The 19,673-nt window shown below is 48.6% G+C and overlaps 1 protein-coding gene across 2 annotated transcripts; it reads left to right on the top strand.

Moving 5' to 3' along the window:
• Positions 1–653: 653 nt before the first annotated feature.
• Positions 654–18,845, top strand: PUSL1 (pseudouridine synthase like 1). Of its 2 annotated transcripts, none has more exons than XM_084220413.1 (8): positions 654–763; positions 1,702–1,759; positions 9,467–9,654; positions 13,295–13,384; positions 14,486–14,653; positions 15,925–15,979; positions 17,886–18,048; positions 18,710–18,845. In XM_084220413.1, the coding sequence occupies exons 1-8, from the start codon at positions 705–707 to the stop codon at positions 18,751–18,753; spliced, it is 825 nt and encodes a 274-aa protein (XP_084076539.1). In that variant the 5' UTR covers positions 654–704; the 3' UTR covers positions 18,754–18,845. The 2 variants fall into 2 exon arrangements, with proteins under 2 accessions (XP_084076539.1, XP_084076538.1); XM_084220412.1 differs by having other exon boundaries at positions 13,235–13,384.
• The last annotated feature ends 828 nt before the right edge of the window (positions 18,846–19,673 follow it).

The following is a 19,673-nucleotide window of genomic DNA, read 5'->3' as shown; positions in this document are numbered from 1 at the left end:
TCATCCAAGGTCCCCATGAGCAGGTCCCAGTTCCCATGAGCAGGTCCCAGTTCCCATGAGCAGGTCCAAGGTCCCCATGAGCTCATCCCTGGTCCCAATCAGTCTATCCCAGGTCCCCATCAACCCAGCCCTGTTTCCCATGATCACATCCTGGTCCCTCCCAGCCCATCCTCATTCCCCACCAGTCGACCCCTGCTCACCCCCAGCCCATCCCGGTCCCCATCAGCACATCCTGGTCCCCATGATCACATTCCAGTCCCTATGATCACATCCCGGTCCCCTGAGCCCATCCCGGTCCCCCCCAGCCCATCCCGTTCCCCTGAGCCCACCCCGGTCCCCCCCAGCCCATCCCGTTCATTCCCTACCAGCCCATCCCCGGTCCCCCTGAGCCCATCCCCGGTCCCCCCCAGCCCATCCCCGGTCCCCCCCAGCCCATCCCGTTCGTTCTCTACCAGCCCATCCCGTTCCCCTGAGCCCACCCCGGTCTCCACGATCCCATGCCGTTCCTCTCCAGCCCATCCATCCCGTTCCCCGCCAGCCCGCCCCGCTCTCTCCCCGCCGTTCCGCTCCGTTCCGTTCCGTGCCGTGCCGTACCGTGCGGCGGAAGCGGCGGTGCCGGCCGGGGGAAGAGGCGGCGCTCCGGGCGGTGCTGCCCCGCTCCGCTCCGCTCCGGGCCGGGCTCCGTGCTCCCGGCGGGCCCCGCCATGGCCGGTGCCCCTGCCCGGTACCTGGTGTTCTTTCAGTACTTTGGCACCAGGTACAGGTACGTGTCCCGCCGGCCCGGCCACGGGCGGGAGCGGAGCAGCGCCGGGGAGGGATGGAGAGAGCAGGGCTGGGGACAGAGCCTGGGGACAGAGCTTGGGGACAGAGCCTGGGGACAGAGCCTGGGGACAGAGCTTGAGGACAGAGCTTGGGGATAGCTTGGGGATAGAATTTAGAGAGGGCTGAGTTTGGGGATAGCTTGGGGCAGAGCTTGGAGAGGGCAGAGTTTGGAGAGAGCAGGGTTTGGGGATAGAGTTTGGGGACAGAGCTTGGAGAGAGCAGGGCTGGGAGAGCACGGCTCGGGGACAGAGTTTGGGGATAGCTTGGGGACAGAGAGTGGAGAGGGCAGAGTTTGGAATGGCAGGATTTGGAGAGAGAAGGGTTTGGGAGAGCAAAGTTTGGGGAGGGCTGGATGAGAACAATGGGGAGAGCAGAACTTGGGGGAGCAGAATTGGGAGAGCAGAGTTTGGGCAGGCCAGAGTTTGGGGAAGAAGGAATGAGGGCAGAGTTTGGGATGGCAGGATTTGGGGAGAGCAGGGTTTGGGAGAGTGGAATTTAGGGAGAGCAGAGTGTGTCCTGGCCTCCAACTGGCAACCAACTCCTGGCCCTAAAACAGTTTAATCTCAAACTAATTTAATTTATCTGCCTTATTCTCCTGTCAGCCTCTGTCTCAAGGGCCAGTCCGGAGAGGAACATTTGAAGGGTTATTTTATTTCCAACATCCCTTCTTGAAAATAACCCCTTTTAATTTTAACAATTTTAATTTTAATAAGTTTAATAACCAATAAGGCCCTTTCCCTGCCCATTCCTGTGTTTGGCCTCTGCAAAGTTCCAGTGGGAAGATCCAAGAAGTCCCCCAGGAAGTCCTGGATTTTTTGGTGGGCTCTGTCAAGTCCCTGAATGTTGACATCTATAAATCATATTTGTTTTGCTCTGCAGTGGGGTTATGGAGACCAAGAGTGATCAGGCCCTGGTTGGAGTCCAGAATTATTTGGAGGTAGGTCCTGTTGTCATAAAAATGAAGCTTTTAGGGTCACACAGGTGTAAATATTATTTTGAGACGGACACTCAGTAAAACCGCCAGAGTGCTAAACACTCCAAAGTTCAAACCCAAATACCTAAAACGATGCCATGGCACAGATTCTGACCTTAAAAAGATGCAAACCCTTCAGTGAGACTTAAAACTGGGCCCAGAAGTGACTCTGAGTGCTCAGTGCTGGCCCACCTGAGCTTTGTCAGCACTCGTGGCTCGTCCCTAAAACTGCCTCATGTCCAGTTCCTCCACAGGCTCAGCAGCTGGATGCTGTCTCCTCCCAGGAGAGGATGTCCCTGACAGAGGTTTGCAGAACAAAGCACAGCAGGATGTCCATTGTTCACTGCTGCTTCCATTTTTTTTGGAGTTCTGCTATGCCATAGAGAAAAAAATACAAATATCCTGTTATCCCTGCACTGCTCCCAGGGATTCCCTTGGACCTGGGGATGGTTTGAGGACCTCAGGTGCTGTTGGGGCTGGCAGAGAGTGTGAACAGGAATGAAAAAAAAAAAACATTTTTACAGCCAGGAGTGGAAAATGGGTCACCTGAGCGTGGCAATTTAAACTGTGAATTAATTACAAGCTGCTGTTGAGCTGCTGAGTCAGGAATCAAAAGGGAGGGGAATTATTCCTCTTGTCTTGGAAGCATCACGGAGTTCAAAAGGAAAGCTGTGCCTGCTTGCAAGATAAGAGGCTGTTGATTCATCTTGATTCAGAGCACATTTTGTCACTCAGTTCCCATTTGTGGTCAGGCTGTCTGACCCAAATCCCAAATTGCAGCACTTTGGGATCCAGGAGCAGCCCTGGTGGCACCCCAAGGGACAAGAGCAGGACATCCCCACCCTCTGTGGGGCTGAGAATTCCTGCTGCTCTCACTGGGAAGGCTGGCCTGGAACAGGGACTGGAAAGAGTTAAAGAATAAATGAGGGATTTAGGAAAAGTTTCTCCTCAATGGATCCACCTCGGGCAGCACAAGAGCCCAGCCAGGGCTGCAACCAAGATGAACCAAAATGTACCCAAGATGAACCAAAATGGTCCCAAAATGAACCCAGGATGAACCAAAATGGTCCCAAGATGAACCCAAGATGAACCAAAATGAACCAAATTGGCCCCAAAATGAAACTAAGATGAATAAAAATGGCCCCAAAATGAACCAGGATGAACCAAAATGGTCCCAAAATGAACCCAGGATGAACCAAAATGGCCCCAAAAATGGATGATTGCTCACAAAATTGTCAGTTCTGCTCCATTTGCATCTTGGAGTGAATTGTCCCGTTCCAGCTTCAGCCCCTGCAGTCCCACCCTTGTTTTTCTCTCTGCAGCCCACGGGGTTTGTGCTCCTGGGCTGAGATTTGGCTCATTTGTCCTTGGTGCCCAGCTGGAGCAGGAATTGTTTTGTCTCCCTGCTCTGTGCACAGAGCTCACCAGCCCATCATGTGAGCCCAGCCCCACACACTAAAGCAGCTCAGAATGTGAAAAACAGAAAATCCAAAACCTGAGGCATCAGCACAGAAAAACAGAAAACCCAAAACCCGAGGCATCAACTGGAAAGGAAAGTGTGAGGAATTAGGGCTGCAGTCGGAGCTCTCAGGGCGCATTCGTGTGGCTTCCTGCCCGAGACTGTGGCAGAGAAAGTGGCTGAATTTTGTGCAGAGCCCAGAAAGGATCTTTTCATCCCATTTATCTCATCCTCTGAGCCGTGCAGGGCCCCAGGCTCTGGATGTGGGGTGAGCCCAGCAGTTGTTCTGCATTACCCCAGCGCTGTCTGAGCAGGCAGATGGGATGGGGGGGGTGATTAGAGGAGAAAAGAAGAGGAGAAAAAGACAAACATGAGCTTATTTGGTGCTGCCTTTTCCCCAGGATCAGCACTTTGCAGGCCAGCTCGGTGCTTTCATGTGGTGCTATTGATGCTGGGCACTGCTGTGTCTATTGGAACCACATGCTTAAAGCAGCTTTAATAGAAAACTTCTGGGGCCTGCAGGAATTTCTCTTCCTTCCTCCTTTTCTCTGCAGCCTTGAACTTCGCTGCTTTCCCCAAAGCCAGGAAGGCAGGCGAGGGGAAGGGCAGAATGAAAGCTCTAATGAGATCCTGATTGTGTTCTGAGGGTGTTCAGCCATTCCTTTGCAAGAAAATAACCTGGGAGGTGCAGACTTGGTGCTCCAGCAGCTGTTTTGTGGGAATGGGGACGGGCTGGTTGGTTTTGTGTCAGTTTGGGCTGGGGATGAACAGATCCGTGTCACTGCAAAGCTTTTTTAGTCCCTGGAGCTGCTCTGTGGCAGAGCCCTGCAACTATCCAGAGGAAATGGAGCCTTGGCTTAGTCCAGAGATTCTTGTGGGAGCTTTTCATCTCTCTTTGAGGGGGGTGAGCTTTGCTGGCAACGTTTTGTTTTTTGGAGACAAGTCTTGGAGCACATGGAACCCCAAGTTTGGCCCAAAGCAAATTCCAGGCCTTGCTTCCCCTCATGAGGAGATCGGAGCTCTGTGATTCGGCTCCCTCCAGTAATTCATGGAAATTTTCACTTCCAGGACTTCATGCTCTGCCTCTGGTAGGAACCTTTCATCTCTTTTTGAGGGGCTGAGCTTTGCTGGCAACATTTTATTTCTTGGATACAAGTTTTGGAGCACATGGAACCCCAAGTTTGGGCCCAAAGCAAATTCCAGGCGCTGTTTCCCCTCATGAGGGAGGTTGGAGCTCCGTCATTTGGCTCCCTCCAGTTATTCATGGGACTTTTCACTTCCAGGACTTCATGCTCTGCCTCTTGTAGGAGCCTTTCATCTCTTTCTGAGGGGGTGAGCTTTGCTGGCAACATTTTATTTCTTGGAGACAAGTCGTGAAAGCCAGACGTGGGCCCAAAGCAAATTCCAGGCCTCGTTTCCCCTCATGGAGAGGTTGGAGTTCCGTCATTTGGCTCCCTCCAGTAATTCACAGAAATTTTCACTTCCAGGACTTCATGCTCTGCCTCTTGTAGGAGCTTTTCATCTCTCTTTGAGGGGGTGAGGTTTTATTTCTTGGAGACAAGTCTTGGATGCATGGAAGCCGAACGTGGGCCCAAAGCAAATTCCAGGCGCTGTTTCCCCTCACGGGGAGGTCGGAGCTCCTTCATTTGACTCCCTCCAGTTCTTTGTGGGAACTTTTCACATCCAAGACTTCAGCCTCTGTCTCTTTTCATCTCTTTTTGAGGGGATGAACATTGCTGACAACATTTTATTTCTTGGAGACAAGTCTTGGAGGATTCGGAAGCCCAAGTTTGGGCCCAAAGCAAATTCCAGGTCTCGTTTCCCCTCATGGGGAGGTTGGAGCTCCATCATTTATCTCCCTCCAGTAATTCACAGAAATTTTCATCCAGGACTTCATGCTCTCCTCTTGTAGGAGCTTTTCATCTCTCTTTGAGGCGGGGGGAACTTTCCTGACACCATTTGATTTCTTGGACACAAATCCTGAAGCACCAACTTGGGCTCAAAGCAAATTCCAGGCCTCCTCTGATGTTGGAGCTCTGTGATTTGGCTCCCTCCGGTTATTCATGGAAATTTTCACCTCCAGGACTTCAGGCTCTGTCTCAGTTCTTAGAAACATCCCTGCTGTAAAGGAAGATCTCACCTTTTGCTGTTGCTTGGCTTCTACAGAGTTCCCCTCCCTCTCAGGCCTGCCTGAACCATCTCCCATTTCCCATTTTGCTGGGAATTGCTGCCCAAACTCATCCTCCCCTCCCCAAAGCCTGTTCTGGCCAGCAGCCTTGTGCTGAGGGCAGAAATTGTTCCTCATGAAAGGAAAAGGGAGAGAAAGGAGAAACACCAGCTCCTTACTATGCAAGGCAGCTCTGGTACAACCTCCTTCCCCACATCCTTTACAAAAAGAGCAAGAAATTCAAGCAGACAAAGAGAGCTGTCATCTTCAGCCTCTGTTTTGATAATAATCCCAGTGACGTGGCAGATGGCTTTGGAAAGCTTCTCTTCCAACCAAATGCTTTGGAAGCCTTCTCTTCTAACAAAATCCACATTTCTCAGCCTGTCCTTCCTGGCATTCGCTTCCATTTCATCCCTCCAACTGCAAATGAGCTGGGTTTTTAATTAGTTTCAGCTGACACAGCACCCAGTGAGTCAGGGAGGCTGGCATGACTTGCAGCCAGCAGCTTCTGTGTTATTAATTATCAGAACACTGCAATTAATAAATTGTGCTGCTCCCTGGCAGGGCTCTGCAGCCTCTGTGTCTGAGGCCATTCCAGAGGATAAAACCAGGGGAAGGGAAATTTATTTTTCCAAAACATTCCCAATGCCTGTAAAGGTTTGATGGAAAATCTGGAGGATTTTTTTGTTGTTGTTGTATTTTTTTTAATTCAGATTTCAGGAAGGGAAGTGGATGAACTTTTGCTCCCCTGCCATGGCTGATGTTCATCAGTGTGAGAGGAAAGATGAGCTGGGAGCAATAAAAGCAAGCTGGAATGTGGATCCATATCGTTCTGGCAGCCAGCAGTGGAAATTCCAGGGTAATTCCAACTGTGGAAGGCTCAGTGAATGGAGCAGGACGCAGCAGATAAATGCAATTAATGCTCCCCCTGCATCCCCAGCATGTCTGAGGGATAAACTTCCACCCTGGCTGCTCCAGGAATGTGGCTGGGTGGAAAAATTCAGGATAAATTCAGAAGGGTGAGATGTGAGAGGCTTCCAGCAGGTGCCAAAGATTTCAGTGTTTATGGCACCTGCTAAAGAAAAATAAAAATAAATTAAAAATATGGCTTAAAGGAGGGGGCAGAGAGCTGTGAACTGAGCCCAGCTCCTTTATTCCTTTATCTTCTCTATTTTTCTTTTCAGCTGGGTGAAATCCCAAGCCCTGCTCCAGTCCCACCCTGGGAACCCACAGAGGATCCCAGACAGGATGAGCAGCACCAAAACCTCAGATGAAAGAGAGCAAGGGCAGGAAAAACTGGTCCCTCTCCAGCAATTCCTGCATGTAAATAATTCACCTTTTTTTTTTTTTGAAATTCAGGGTGGGGGATAATGAGAGATGAAAAGAGGAGGAGACCTTCAGTGCTCCAAGGACTTTGGATATTCAGCCAGGAGATATTTGATATTTGCAAAGGTGGAGGGGTCATTTCTCAGCTGCCTGCAGAGAGAAGTTCAGGAATCCTCTCTTCCAGGAGATTCCATCCCATCCAAAAGAAATGAAGTGTTAAAATTGAAACTGAGGGCAGCAGTTGGTGCAGTATTATCAGTGTTTTGTTGGAAAAATCCACCAGGCCTTGAGCTTCAGAGGCTGGGATTGATTTGGTGGTGCTGGTGGTGACATTCCTCCTTGGGATGCTCAGGAAGGTGGGAAAAACCGGTTGGAGAAGGAAAACCTCATTTGTGGAGGGAAAACCCCCAGTCCTGCACCTTGGTGGGTTTGCTGGCTGAGCTGAGCAGGGGAAATAATCAGATTTTCTTGAGATTTTGCTCCTCTTTTCCTCTCCAGTCTGGTTTTCAGTGGAGAAATTCAGAGTTGTGCTGATCCAGATGGAGCTGGGATGCACCCAAAAAAAGAAAAAAAAGGATATTTTCCATGTTCTCTCCCGTTGTCTCTCTCAACTCTTGTTTCCACTGGCTGCTTTTTGTCTGCTGAGGAAGGAGGGGGAGAAAAGGGTGGAGAGAGGGAGGGAGGAGCCTGCAAAACCCAAACATCTCTGGGGAAACTGCTCTTAAAAATCAGCAGCTGCTCTCAGACAAATCACTGAGGCACAGGCCAAGCTCTGCTGCGGGAAAGGATTTCACTTCTGTCTGCTCCTCTCTGCTTGGGGGTGATAAATGCAGATTTATTTATTCCCCCCCCCATTAATTGTAACCACATGTGAGCTGCAAATGGAAGGGAAAAATCAAAATCAGTTTGGTTCTGTTTCCCAGGCCTCCCCCTGCAGCTTGGTTCCGTTTTTTTCCTGCCTCCCTGTGCATTTTCATGGAACATTTCTGAGAGCTCACAGCCCTGGCTGCTCCTGCAGGAGGCTGGAAGGTATTTGTGAGTCAGCAATTCGGATTTTATTGACTCTTGTACCAAATTAAAATCCAATAAAAACCGCTGGGCTCAGGGCTCGGGAGTGGGGATGGGAAGGAGAAGGAAATTTTGAGTCATGCCTCTGGTTTCCTGCCTTCTTCTGTGGTTTTTCACTCTTGGAGATGTTTCATTTCTTCCCTGCAGGAATTTTCACTGGATTTTCTCTCTGGGCTTTGGGTTGGAATGGGTGATCCTGTGTCTTTTATCCCCCTCACCCAACAGCACAAAGCAGATAAAGAAATGAATATTTTTCAGTTTATTTTGTGTATTTCAGAAGCTCACACGACACAAAGCACAGGATAGGCAGTAGTTAATTTTTGGCAGTTAATTTTGGCTTTGTTTTATCCCCCTAAGGAAGCTCTGGTGGCATTTTGGATCCTCTGTGTGAGGTGATTTCAGGGCAGAAGCTCAGAAATCTCTGATTTGAGGAGAAATTCCCCCAAACCCTCAATTCTGTATAACCCACAGTAACTCCAGACTGCTCTGGGAGCAGCACAAGGTGTGGTTAGCCAGGAGTGATGCCTCAGGTTTTGGATTTTCTGTTTTTCACATTCTGAGCTGCTTTAGTGTGTGGGGCTGGGCTCACATTATGGGATGGTGAGCTCTGTGCACAGAGCAGGGAGACAAAACAATTCCTGCTCCAGCTGAGCACCAAGGACAAATGAGCCAAATCTCAGCCCAGGAGCACAAACCCCGTGGGCTGCAGAGAGAAAAACAAGGGTGGGACTGCAGGGGCTGAAGCTGGAACGGGACAATTCACTCCAAGATGCAAATGGGGCAGAACTGACAATTTTGTGAGCAATCATCCATTTTTGGGGCCATTTTGGTTCATCCTGGGTTCATTGTGGGGCCATTTTGGTTCATCTTGGGACTATTTTGGTTCACCTTGGGTGCAGCCCTGGCTGGGCTCTTGTGCTGCCCAAGGTGGATCCATGGAGGAGAAACTTTTTACAAATCCCTGCTTTATTCTTTAGCTCTGCTCTAGGGCAGCCTTCACAAGGCATCAGGAGGAGGACATTTTGGCTAGATTATTGCTGAATTACTGCTGGATTATTGCTGAATTTTTGCTGATCTTTTTCTGCATTTTTTCTGAATTATTGCTGAATTTTTTCTGAATTATTGCTGAATTTTTTCCAATTTTTGCCGAATCCTTGCTGCATTTTCTCTGAATTTCTGCTGTATTTTTGCTGAATCCTCGCTGCATTCCTGCTGTATTTTTGCTGAATCCTTGCTGCATTTTTTCTGAATTCCTGCTGTATTTTTTCCCAATTCCTGCCATATTTTCCCCGAATCGTTGTTGCGTTTTCTCTGAATTCCTGCCGTATTTTCCCCGAATCCTGGCTGTATATTTTCCCAATTCCTGCCGTATTTTCCCCGAATCCTGGCTGTATTTTTTCCCAATTCCTGCCGTATTTTCCCCGAATCCTGGCTGTATTTTTTCCCAATTCCTGCCGTATTTTCCCCGAATCCTGGCTGTATTTTTTCCCAATTCCTGCCGTATTTTCCCCGAATTCCTGCTGTATTTTTTCCCAATTCCTGCCGTATTTTCCCCGAATCCTGGCTGTATTTTTTCCCAATTCCTGCCGTATTTTTCCCCAATTCCTGCCGTATTTCCCCGGATCCTGGCCGCCCCCCGCCGTCCCCGCAGAAGGCCGCGGCGCAGCTGAAGCCCAGCGCTCCCGTCCGGTTCCACATCTCCAGCCGCACGGACAGCGGCGTCCACGCCCTGGCCAACGCCGCCCACCTGGACATCCAGAGGGCCCCGGGCAAGGCCGCCTTCACCGGCCCCCAGCTGGTGCAGGGGCTCAACCACCACCTCAGGCCCGAGCCCATCTGGTGAGTCACTCAAAAATCCTTTATTCTGGGTTTTACTGCAAGAGCCTGGGGGTCCCTGCTGCTCACGGGGACCCCAGGTGTGTCACAGTGACCCCAGGTGTGTCACAGTGACCCCAGGTGTGTCACAATGACCCCAGGTGTGTCACGGGGACCCCAGGTGTGTCACAGTCTCTGTTCCCAGCCTGGTGGTCAGAGAAGGAGTCAGAGCTCTTCAGTTCTCCTTCTCAAAGTTGTTTGTTGTTTTTTATCTATAAAATTCTCTCTCCTGCCCAGGTCTGTTCAGCAGGACAGGCAGAGGCACTCTGTTTTTTCATATTTTATGAAAAATCCTTTCCTTAGGATTTTTCCTCCTGAGAAGCTGAGAGGCCTCAGGAACAAAATGCAAACAATGATTGTCTGCTGCTGTGGGATGCAGCAGGTGGAGCTGGGATTGGGCTCATGGGGTTGTTTCTAATTAATGTTTTTAATTAATGGCCAATCACAGGGAGTCCAGACTCAGGTCAGTCACAAGATTTTATTGTCGTTCCTTTCTATTCCGTGCAAACCTTCTGATGAAATCCTTCCTTCTATTCTTTTAGTATAGTTTTAATATAACATATATATTACAAAATAATAAATCAGCCTTCTGAATGTGGAGTCAGGTCCTCTTCTCTTCCCTCATCCCGGGACCCCTGAGAACACCAGCACAACTGGTGACCCCAAGTGATGAAAAACTCCCACTCTGGTGGTATCTTTTTATACTAAAAACCTCCTGTACAATATTGACAATAACTTCCCAATCCCCATCACCTGTGTCAGACACTGAGCTTCTGCTCCAAACCAATCCAAAAGTGCCACCATCACAGCAGGAGGTGGAGGCCAAGAAGGAGAAAGGCTGGTCACACCCAGATTCCTCCATCCTGCCCCCTGAACCCCCATCCTAAAACCCCAAAAATCTATTTTCCACCCTGTGATAAATTCACTCTCCTTCTGCTTCAACTTTCCTGACTTGTAATTCTTCATCTAAGGCTGGGAATTGTTTTTTCCAAGGGCTCAATCAAAGGCACAGGGGTCTGGGGCTCTGTGCCAAGGTCTCTGAGCCCCCTGGGCAGGGGCTGGAGCCCTCCAGGGCAGCCAGAGGAATATCCTGGGTTCCAACAAGTGCAGAGCAGAAAAATCCTTTATTTTGGCTTGATTTTACTGCAGGAGCAGGAAAAACTGGTCCCTGTCCAAGCAATTCCTGCATGTAAATCATGCACTTTTATTTCAGGTTCAGGGTGGGGGATATGAAGAGATTAAAGGAGAGCAGGAAACCTTCAGTGCTCCAAGGACTTTGGATATTCAGATAAATTTTTCTCTACTCACCTTAACCTGTCTCTGCTTTAAACTATAAATCCACGTTCTCACTTCTCAGTTTGGTGTTAGAAGTGAGAGCTGAGATCTTTTCCAAGGTCTCAGATCAAATCCTGGGTTTAATTCCAAGCTTTGGCTTCCAGGCCCAAGGTTCTGAGAGTTCCTCACATTTCAGATTCCAACACCATCCCCTAAAAATCAGAGAACATTTCAGAGAATATATTCAGAATATCTGGAGTTGTTTCAGGAGGGCTCTGCTGTCCTCAGAGCGGGGCTGGCAGTGTGGGAGTCTCACACCTCCTGTTCTGGTTTTGTAACCACACCACAGAGTTCTCTGAGTGACAAGGCAGAGCTGGATTCCTCCCACCTCCTGCAGATTGACTTTTAGGTGGAGAGAGCAGGAGGATTTCTGTTGTCACTGGAGAGAGCAGGAGGATTTTTTCTCTCATACTTTGCCATTTCTAATTAAATGTCTTTGGGCTTTTTTTTCTTTTCCATTTGATCTCAAAATTTGGGCCCTGTTGGAAATGCTAAAAAAAGTTAAAAAAAAAGCCACAGTTCTTTGTTTACCATCATTTTTGAAAATGAGATCTCAGCAAATGAGATTTTAAAATGGGATCTCTGTGAAACAGCTGCTGGAGAAAATTCTGGAAAAATATTCCTGGCTAAAAGGAACAATTGCAACAGGAAAAGCTGCCTGCACTGAGGAATCCTGTGAGCAGCACTAAGTTCCTCTGAAAGAATCTTCCTCAGAGGGTGGTTATTTCATCCAAACCACAGGCTGGGTGCTTGTGGAGGCACGCAGACAGAGGGAAACAAATGTCATGGTTTTATTCCTGTGTTTGGAGGAGGCTGGAGGTCCTGCTGCAAACCCTGGGGGATGGAGTTTGCATTTCTCCCGATGGTTTATGGCACTGGAGCAATTCCTGGGCTTGTTTTTGCAAATCTTGTGGCTCAGCTCTCATTTCTGTGCTCTGAGCCAGGGATGGGAGGGCTGGGAGCCAGAGGCAAAAAAACCCCCAGAGCACCAACCTTCCTCAGAGTAAATAAAGACTTTTGTGGTCCCAAATCCATCCTGGATGTTTTGGCTCCTTCCTCCTCACTAAATTCCAAAGGCAGGGAGACAAAACAGCAGGAGAAAAACTCCTTGTAAGGAAAGCTCCCCTCTGGAGCAGCACCTGCAGGGCTGGGGGCTCTGGGCAGGGCTTTCCCTGCAGGATGGACTTTGGAGTTTGGGGTTTGGAGTTTGGAGTTTGGGTTTTGGAGTTTGGAGTTTGGAGTTTGGGTTTTGGATTTGGGGAGAGTCACTCCCAATCCACGAGAACGCTTTGGGGGAGCTGCAGGGCTCGGGGCAGCTCCGTTTCCTTCCTTGGCAGGGAGAATTTGCTCTCTGTGCCCTCCTGGCTCCCAGCCTGTGTGGGGTGGGGATTTGGGCTTTGGAGGAGCAGGGAATGTTCTCCCTGCTGCCCGTGGAGGAAAACAGGGGAGCTCAGCTGCCCGGGGCTATTTGGGGTCGGTGGTTCCCAAAATCCTGCTGGTGTTGGGAATTCCCTGGATTTCCCTGGCTGCACAAACTCCTGCAGGTCCCCAGGGAAGGCACCTCCCTTAAAGCATCTCCCCCTGCTGCAGGAGCCGTCTGGGGTGAACAGAGGGGAATGCTTCCCTCTCACTTCGGAATGTCTGTGTGTCTGTCCCCTGTCCCACGGCATCCTCAGTGCCCAGCACCTCCCAGTGGAAAAGCTTGGGAATTTCCGTGTCCCTGCCAATGGAAAACCTTGGGAATTTGTGTCCCTGTCACCTTTTCCTTGTGTCCCACGGCATCCTCAGTGCCCAGTGAGTGCCCAGCACCTCCCAGTGGAAAATCTTTGGAGTTTTGGTCTCCCTGTCAATGGAAAATCTTTGGAATTTCAGGGTCCCTGTTGATGGAAAATATTTTGAATTTCATTGTCCCTGTCACCTGTCCCCTGTGTCCCATGACATCCTCTGTGCCCAGTGAGTGCCCAGCATCTCCCAGTGGAAAAGCTTTGGAATTTTGGTGTCCCTGTCACCTGTCCCCTGTGTCACACAGCATCCTCAGTGCCCAGCACCTCCCAGTGGAAAATCTTTGGAATTTCTGTGTCCTTGTTGATGGAAAATCTTTTGAATATTGGTGTCCCTGTCAATGGAAAAGCTTTGGAATTTCTGTGTCCCTGTCAATGGAAAACCTCTGGAATCTGTGTCCCTGTCACCTGTGCCCTCTGTCCCACAGCATCCTCAGTGCCCAGCGGGTTTCCAGCACCTTCCATGCCCGTTTCTGTGCCCTCTCCAGGACCTACATCTACCGCCTGCTGCTGGGCTGTGCCCACCGCTCCCAGATCCCCGTCTTTGAGCGGGATCTGTGCTGGGCTCCTCCAGGAGGGTGAGTGCAGCTCCTCTGCCAGGGATCAGGGCTGTGGCAGGGATCACAGGGGATTTTTTGGCTCTGCACAGGTCCCTGGCAGGAGGGGGCAGCCCCAGGTTGGGCTCTGGGACAGGAGAAGAGGGAATGGTTTCAGGCTGGGGTTTAACTTGGCCATCAGGAGGGTTTAAGGGTCCCAGGAGAGGTTTAGGAGGAATTTCCCCTTTGCAAGAGTTGTTAAATGTGGGAATTGCTGCCCAGGGAGGTTTGGAGTGCCCATCCCTGGAGGTGGCCAAAAAAACCAACTTGAAATAGAATTTGTGCAGAGTTTTGGGTTGTTCACTTCAAACCAGTCAGGACCCAGAAGCCCAAACCTTTTTCTGGATGTTGGAGCCACAGAGGACATGGAGATGGGCCAGAGCTCTGATTTCCTTCCTTAAAAGCAGTTTGGGGTTTGAGCCTGGCACAATTCCCTGGGATTTGAGCCTGGTGGAATTCCTTGGGGTTTGAGCCTGGTGGAATTCCCTGGGGTTTGAGCCTGGCATAATTCCTTGAGGTTTGAATCTGGCTTAATTTATTGGGGTTTCAGCCTGGTGTAATTTTATGAGGCTTGAGCCTGGCATAATTTTTGGGGTTTGAGCCTGGCATAACTCTGGGCTCTGAGCCTGCTGTAATTCCTTGATGTTTGAGTCTGGTGGAATTCTATGGGGTTTGAGCCTGGCATAATTCTATGGGGTTTGAGCCTGGCATAATTTATTAGGGTTTGAGCCTGGTGTAATTCCCTGGGGTCTGAGCCTGGTGTAATTTATTAGGGTTTGAGCCTGGCATAATTCCTTGGGGTTTGAGCCTGGTGTAACTCATTGGAGTTTAGGCTCGGTGTAATTCTGTGGGGTTTGAGTCTGGTGTAATTCCCTGGAATTTAAGCCTGGCTCAATCCCTTTTATTAGGGTTTGAGCCTGGTGTAATTCCCTGGGGTTTGAGCCTGGCATAATTCCCTGGGGTCTGAAGCTGCTGTGACTCTCTGGGGTCTGAGCCTGCTGTAGCTCCCCGGAGTTTAAGCCTGGCTCAGTCCCTGGGCCCTGAGCCCTTCCCAGTGCCCTGAGGCAGGCTCTGTGTGTGCAGCCCCCTGGACATCCCAGCCATGAGGGAGGCAGCCCAGTTCCTGCTGGGCACCCACGACTTCAGCACCTTCTGCTCGCCGCACGCCGAGGCGCAGAGCCCCGTCCGCACCCTGCAGCAGCTGCAGCTGCAGCCCAGCCCCGGCCTGCTGGGCCAGCACCACCTGCACAGGTGAGCCCGGGCACCCAGAGCAGGGGAGGATCCAGCTGGGATGGGCTGGAGTGTGGGATCATCAGGGAGCAGCTCTTGAGAGGGCTTTTTGTGTCATTTTCACTCATTTGGGTGGCTCAAATCCACCTTGGGTGAGGAATTGGTTTGGGTTTTTCTCCTGCCTGCACAGGTGAGCCCGGGCACCCAGATTGTGGGGAGGATCCAGCTGGGATGGGCTGCAGGGTGGCATCATCAGGGAGCAGCTCCTGGGAGGGGTTCTTGTGTCATTTTCCCTCATTTTGGTGGCTCAAAACCAACTCTGCCAAGGAATTGGTTTGGGTTTTTCTCCTGCCTGCACAGGTGAGCACAGACACCCAGATTGTGGGGAGAATGCAGCTGGGATGGGCTGCAGGGTGGGATCTGCAGGGAGCAGCTCCTGGGAGGGTTCTTGTGTCATTTACCCTCATTTTGGGTGGCTCAAATCCACCTTGGGTGAGGAATTGGTTTGGGTTTTTCTCCTGCCTGCACAGGTGAGCACAGACACCCAGATTGTGGGGAGAATGCAGCTGGGATGGGCTGCAGGGTGGGATCTGCAGGGAGCAGCTCCTGGGAGGGTTCTTGTGTCATTTTCCCTCATTTTGGTGGCTCAAAACCATCTCTGCCAAAGAATTGGTTCAGGTTTTTCTCCTGCCTGCACAGGTGAGCACAGGCACTCAGGTTTGTAGGGAAAATCCAGCTGGGATGGGCTGCAGGAGGGGATCAGCAGGGAGCAGCTCCTGGGAGGGTTCTTGTGTCATTTTCCCTCATTTGGGTGGCTCAAATCCACCTTGGGTGAGGAATTGGTTTTGGTTTTTCTCCTGGCTGCACAGGTGAGAGCTCAGGCACCCAAATTTGTAGGGAAAATCTGGATGGGACAGGCTGGAGTGAGGAATTATCAGGGAGCAGCTCTTGAGAGGGCTTTTTGTGTCATTTTCCCTCATTTTGGTGGCTCAAATCCACCTCTGCCAAGGGATGGGTTTGGTTTCTTTTTCCCTACTCAGATTTTTAGGGGCATGGAAAATCCAGCTGGGACAATCTGGAGTGTGGGATCAGCAGGGAGCAGCTACTGGGAGGGTTTTTGTGTCATTTTGGTGGCTCAAATCCACCTCTGCCAAGGGATTGGGTTTTTTCCCCTACCCTATTGATTGAAATGCTTTTTTTGGTTTTTTTTAAGGAGGTTGGAGTTCTGGCAGGTTAAAAACCACCTCTAATTTGATTTAAATGCTTTTTCTTTTATTTTATTTTTTTTTTAGGGGATTGGAGTTCTGGGAGGTGAAGGTGAAGAGCAAATCCTTCCTGTACCGACAGGTACTGCCTGCAGCTGCTGCCAACCCAACTTTTAATTCATTAATTAACCTAAACATTCATTAATTAACCTAAAAATCGATTATTTTAGCAATGTTCCAGCTGTGTGACCCTCATGGGGATCTTGGTTCTTTATTTGATCCCAAAATCCAGGCCTAAAACCTTCCCAAGATCAGGTGCCAGGATGGAAGAATTGGGGCTTTCCACAATCTCTGCCTTTTTTAAAAATTCTGAATTTTTTTTCTGTGCTCAGTGGATTTGAGCCTGGAATTTCATTTCCTGGGTTTTTTTTAGGAAAAAAAAAAAAACAAAAAAAAAAGCTTTTTTTGGCTGTACAAACTGCAGGAATTCTCCCTCTGCCCTGAAACTCCCTTGGATTCTTTATAAATAATTCCAAAATAATAATAATTATTATATAATTATAGATTGTAATAATTTTGAATATTTTATATGTTAATATTTGAACCATTTAGGAAGATGAATGTGGATATTTTTTATTGGAATGTGGAGGCACCAAGCCTACAGATATGGGTGCCATTAATCTCATTTTTACCTGATGGATGCCATTAATCTGATTTTTAATCTGATTTTTAGTCTGATGGGTGCCATCAATCTCATTTTAAACCAGATTCTTGGCCAATAATCTGATTTTTCCTGAATTATGGAGGCAGCAAAGTGGTGGCATGCAATGACCTCTAGTGAGGGAGGATAAAATAACAGAGGGGAGGATGAAAGAAACCTTTGGAGAGAAACTCTGAGCATCCAAGGGCCAAAATTCCCCTCTGGATAAATCCAGCCTGGGCTGTTGGACTTTTTGAAATGCTGATCATGAGCAGGTGGCTCAGGGTGCTTTGGGTTATTTATTTTTTAATGAATAGGTTTATTTATTTATTTTTTAATGTGTGGGTTTATTTATTTTTTAATGAGTGGGTTTATTTATTTTTTAATGAATGAGTTTATTTATTTTTTTTTTTAATGAATGGGTTTATTTATTTTTTAATGAATGGGTGACAAAGTCAGGCCAGGGATTTGTTCCAGCACTGCAGGGAGGGGTTGGGAGAGTTGGGAAAGGGCAAAAATGGAATTTTTGGGATGGAGGTGGGAACCACACAGGGGGAGGTGGGGGTGGAAAATTGGGGAGGGGGAATTTGGGATGGGGAATTGAAAAAGAGAATTGGAAATGGAGAATTGGGGATGGAAAATTGAAATGGAGAATTGGGGAATAGAGAATTGGGGAAGGGGAATTGGGGATAATGAGGGGATGGAGAATTGGGGATGAAAAACTGGAAATTAATTGGGGATGGGGGTTTGGAGGTGGGGAAATTGGGGAAGGGGAATTTGGGATGGAGAATTTGGGAGGGGGAATTGGGGATGGAGAATTGAAATGGAGAATTGGAGGTGAATAATCAGGGATGGAGAATTGGGGATGGGAAATTGGAAATTAATTTGGGATGGAGGTTTGGAGGTGGAGAACTGGGGCTGGAAAATTGGGGCTGGAAAATTGGGGATGGAAAATTGGGGATGGAAAATTGGGGATGGAAAATTTGGGGTGGAAAATTTGGGGTGGAGAATTTGGGATGGAGAATTTGGGATGGAGAATTGGAGGTGGAAAACTGGGGGTGGAGAATTTGGGATGGGAATTAGGGATGAGGGAATTGGGGATGGGGAATTGGAGGTGGATGAGATGCTGGGACTGGGACTGGGCCAGGCAGGGTTGGTGCCCCAAGCTGGGTTGGTGGTCCCAGGGCAGGGTTGATGACCCCAGGGCAGGGTTGGTTGGTGACCCCAGGCCGGTCCCCGCCGGTTCCCAGGGTTTCTCCCGGGCGGGTCCCTCCCAGTTCCCCAGGATTTTCCCTCCCAGTTCCCCAGGATTTTCCCTCCCAGTTCCCCAGGATTTCCCCCCCTGCAGGTCCGGAGGATGGTGGGGGCGCTGGTGGCCGTGGGCCAGGGCCGGCTGGCCCCGGGGCAGCTGCGGGAGCTGCTGCAGCTCAGGGACCCCCGGGCGCTGCCCCCCCAGGCCACGGCCCCGCCCGGGGGGCTCTTCCTGCACAGCGTGGAGTACAGCCCGGCAGGTGGGCAGCGCTAATTAGCAATTAACAACCCATTGCTCATTTAACAATCACTGCTCCTGCCTCCTCAGCAGGGGAGGGAGGGGGGCTGGGAGGGTTTCATATTTTGGGGTTTTTTTCCTCCTGTGGGGTCTGTGATGACATCAATAACATCAATTCTAACATGATTAGACTATTTCCTTTTCCCCTAAATCAATGTGTTCTTTTCCCCATAATCATTATTTCCTTTTCCCCTAAATCAATGTGTTCTTTTCCCCATAATCAGTATTTCCTTTTCCCTAAATCAATGTTTCCTTTTCCCCATAATCATTATTTCCTTTTCCCCTAAATCAATCTTTTCCCCCTAATCAATGTTTTCCCCATAATCAGTATTTCCTTTTCCCCTAAATCAGTATTTACCCTTAAATCAATGTGTTCTTTTCCCCTAAATCAATGTTTCTTTTTCCCTTAAATCAGTGTGTTCTTTACCCCTAAATCAATATTTTCTTTTCCCCTAAATCAATATTTTTCCCCTAAATTAATGTTTCCTTTTCCCCATAATCAGTATTTCCTTTCCCCCTAAATCAATGTGTTCTTTTCCCCATAATCAATATTTTTTCCCCTAAATCACTATTTTCTTTCCCCTAAATCACTAATATTTATTTTTTTTGCTCTCCCCTCCCAGATCTGGCCCCTCCAGCAGAGGAGGAGCTCCCTGGGCTGAGCTGAGAGGATTCCTGTGGCCGTGGGGTGGAAATTGCCCAAAAATCCTCAACAAACACCAGGGCTGGGCCTGAGGAGCCCCTGAACCCCAGAACCATTTCTGAGCTCTGCTCCTCTCTGAGTGAGCCCCTGCCAGCAGCAGGGAGGGGTTGGATGGCTTTTGGACTTTTATATTTTCAGATTTTCATATTTTTATATTTTGTTTTTTGTGTGGGAGCAAGGCAGGCTGAGAGCAGAGCAGAAATTGCAGCATTTCCTCCCCTGCCCAGCCCTTTCCCAGCTGCTTTTGGTGAGGAATTTACAGAAAAAAATCTTTGGGAGTGCTCAGGTTTTGCCTCTCTGCAGCTCTGACTTCATCCGTGGTGGTGCTGTCACTCTCCCAGGGCAGCAGCAGGGAGCAGAGAGATTTTATTTTATTATTTTATTTTTATTATTTTATTTTTTATTTTATATTAATTTCTTTAGTTTTTATTTTATATTTTTATTTTATTTTATCCACTCAGGTCTGCCTGCTTACCCTGAATAAAATAAACACTGGGCATAAATATTATAAAAAAAATCAACAGTCATTTGCATTTCCAGCTAGGAATTGGCCTGAAAAATGGGAATTATTTTATTTTATTTTATTTTATTTTATTTTATTTTATTTTATCTACTCAGGTCTGCCTGCTTACCCTGAATAAAATAAACATTGGGTAGAAATAGTATAAAAAAATATCAACATTCATTTGTATTTCCAGCTAGGAATTTGCCTGAAAAATGGGAATTATTTTATTTTATTTTATTTTATTTTATTTTATTTTATTTTATTTTATTTTATTTTATTTTATTTTATTTTATTTTATCCACTCAGCTCTGCCTGCTTGCCCTGAGTAAAATAAACATTGGGTATAAATATTATAAAAAATATCAACAGTCATTTGTAT

Source organism: Fringilla coelebs (genome assembly GCF_963513975.1).
Source record: "Fringilla coelebs genome assembly, chromosome: 22".
In the NCBI taxonomy this organism is placed as follows: domain Eukaryota; kingdom Metazoa; phylum Chordata; class Aves; order Passeriformes; family Fringillidae; genus Fringilla; species Fringilla coelebs.
The sequence above is the reverse complement of the archived record's forward strand: the minus strand, read 5'-3'. Positions and strand labels throughout refer to the sequence as shown.

Coding starts and splice junctions, on each gene's coding strand:
- PUSL1 (XM_084220412.1), top strand. CDS start 705: ATGGCCGGTGCCCCTGCCCGGTACCTGGTGTTCTTTCAGTACTTTGGC. Junction 764..1,701: donor TACTTTGGCACCAGGTACAG/GTACGTGTCCCG, acceptor TTTGCTCTGCAG/TGGGGTTATGGAGACCAAGA. Junction 18,049..18,709: donor CGTGGAGTACAGCCCGGCAG/GTGGGCAGCGCT, acceptor CTCCCCTCCCAG/ATCTGGCCCCTCCAGCAGAG.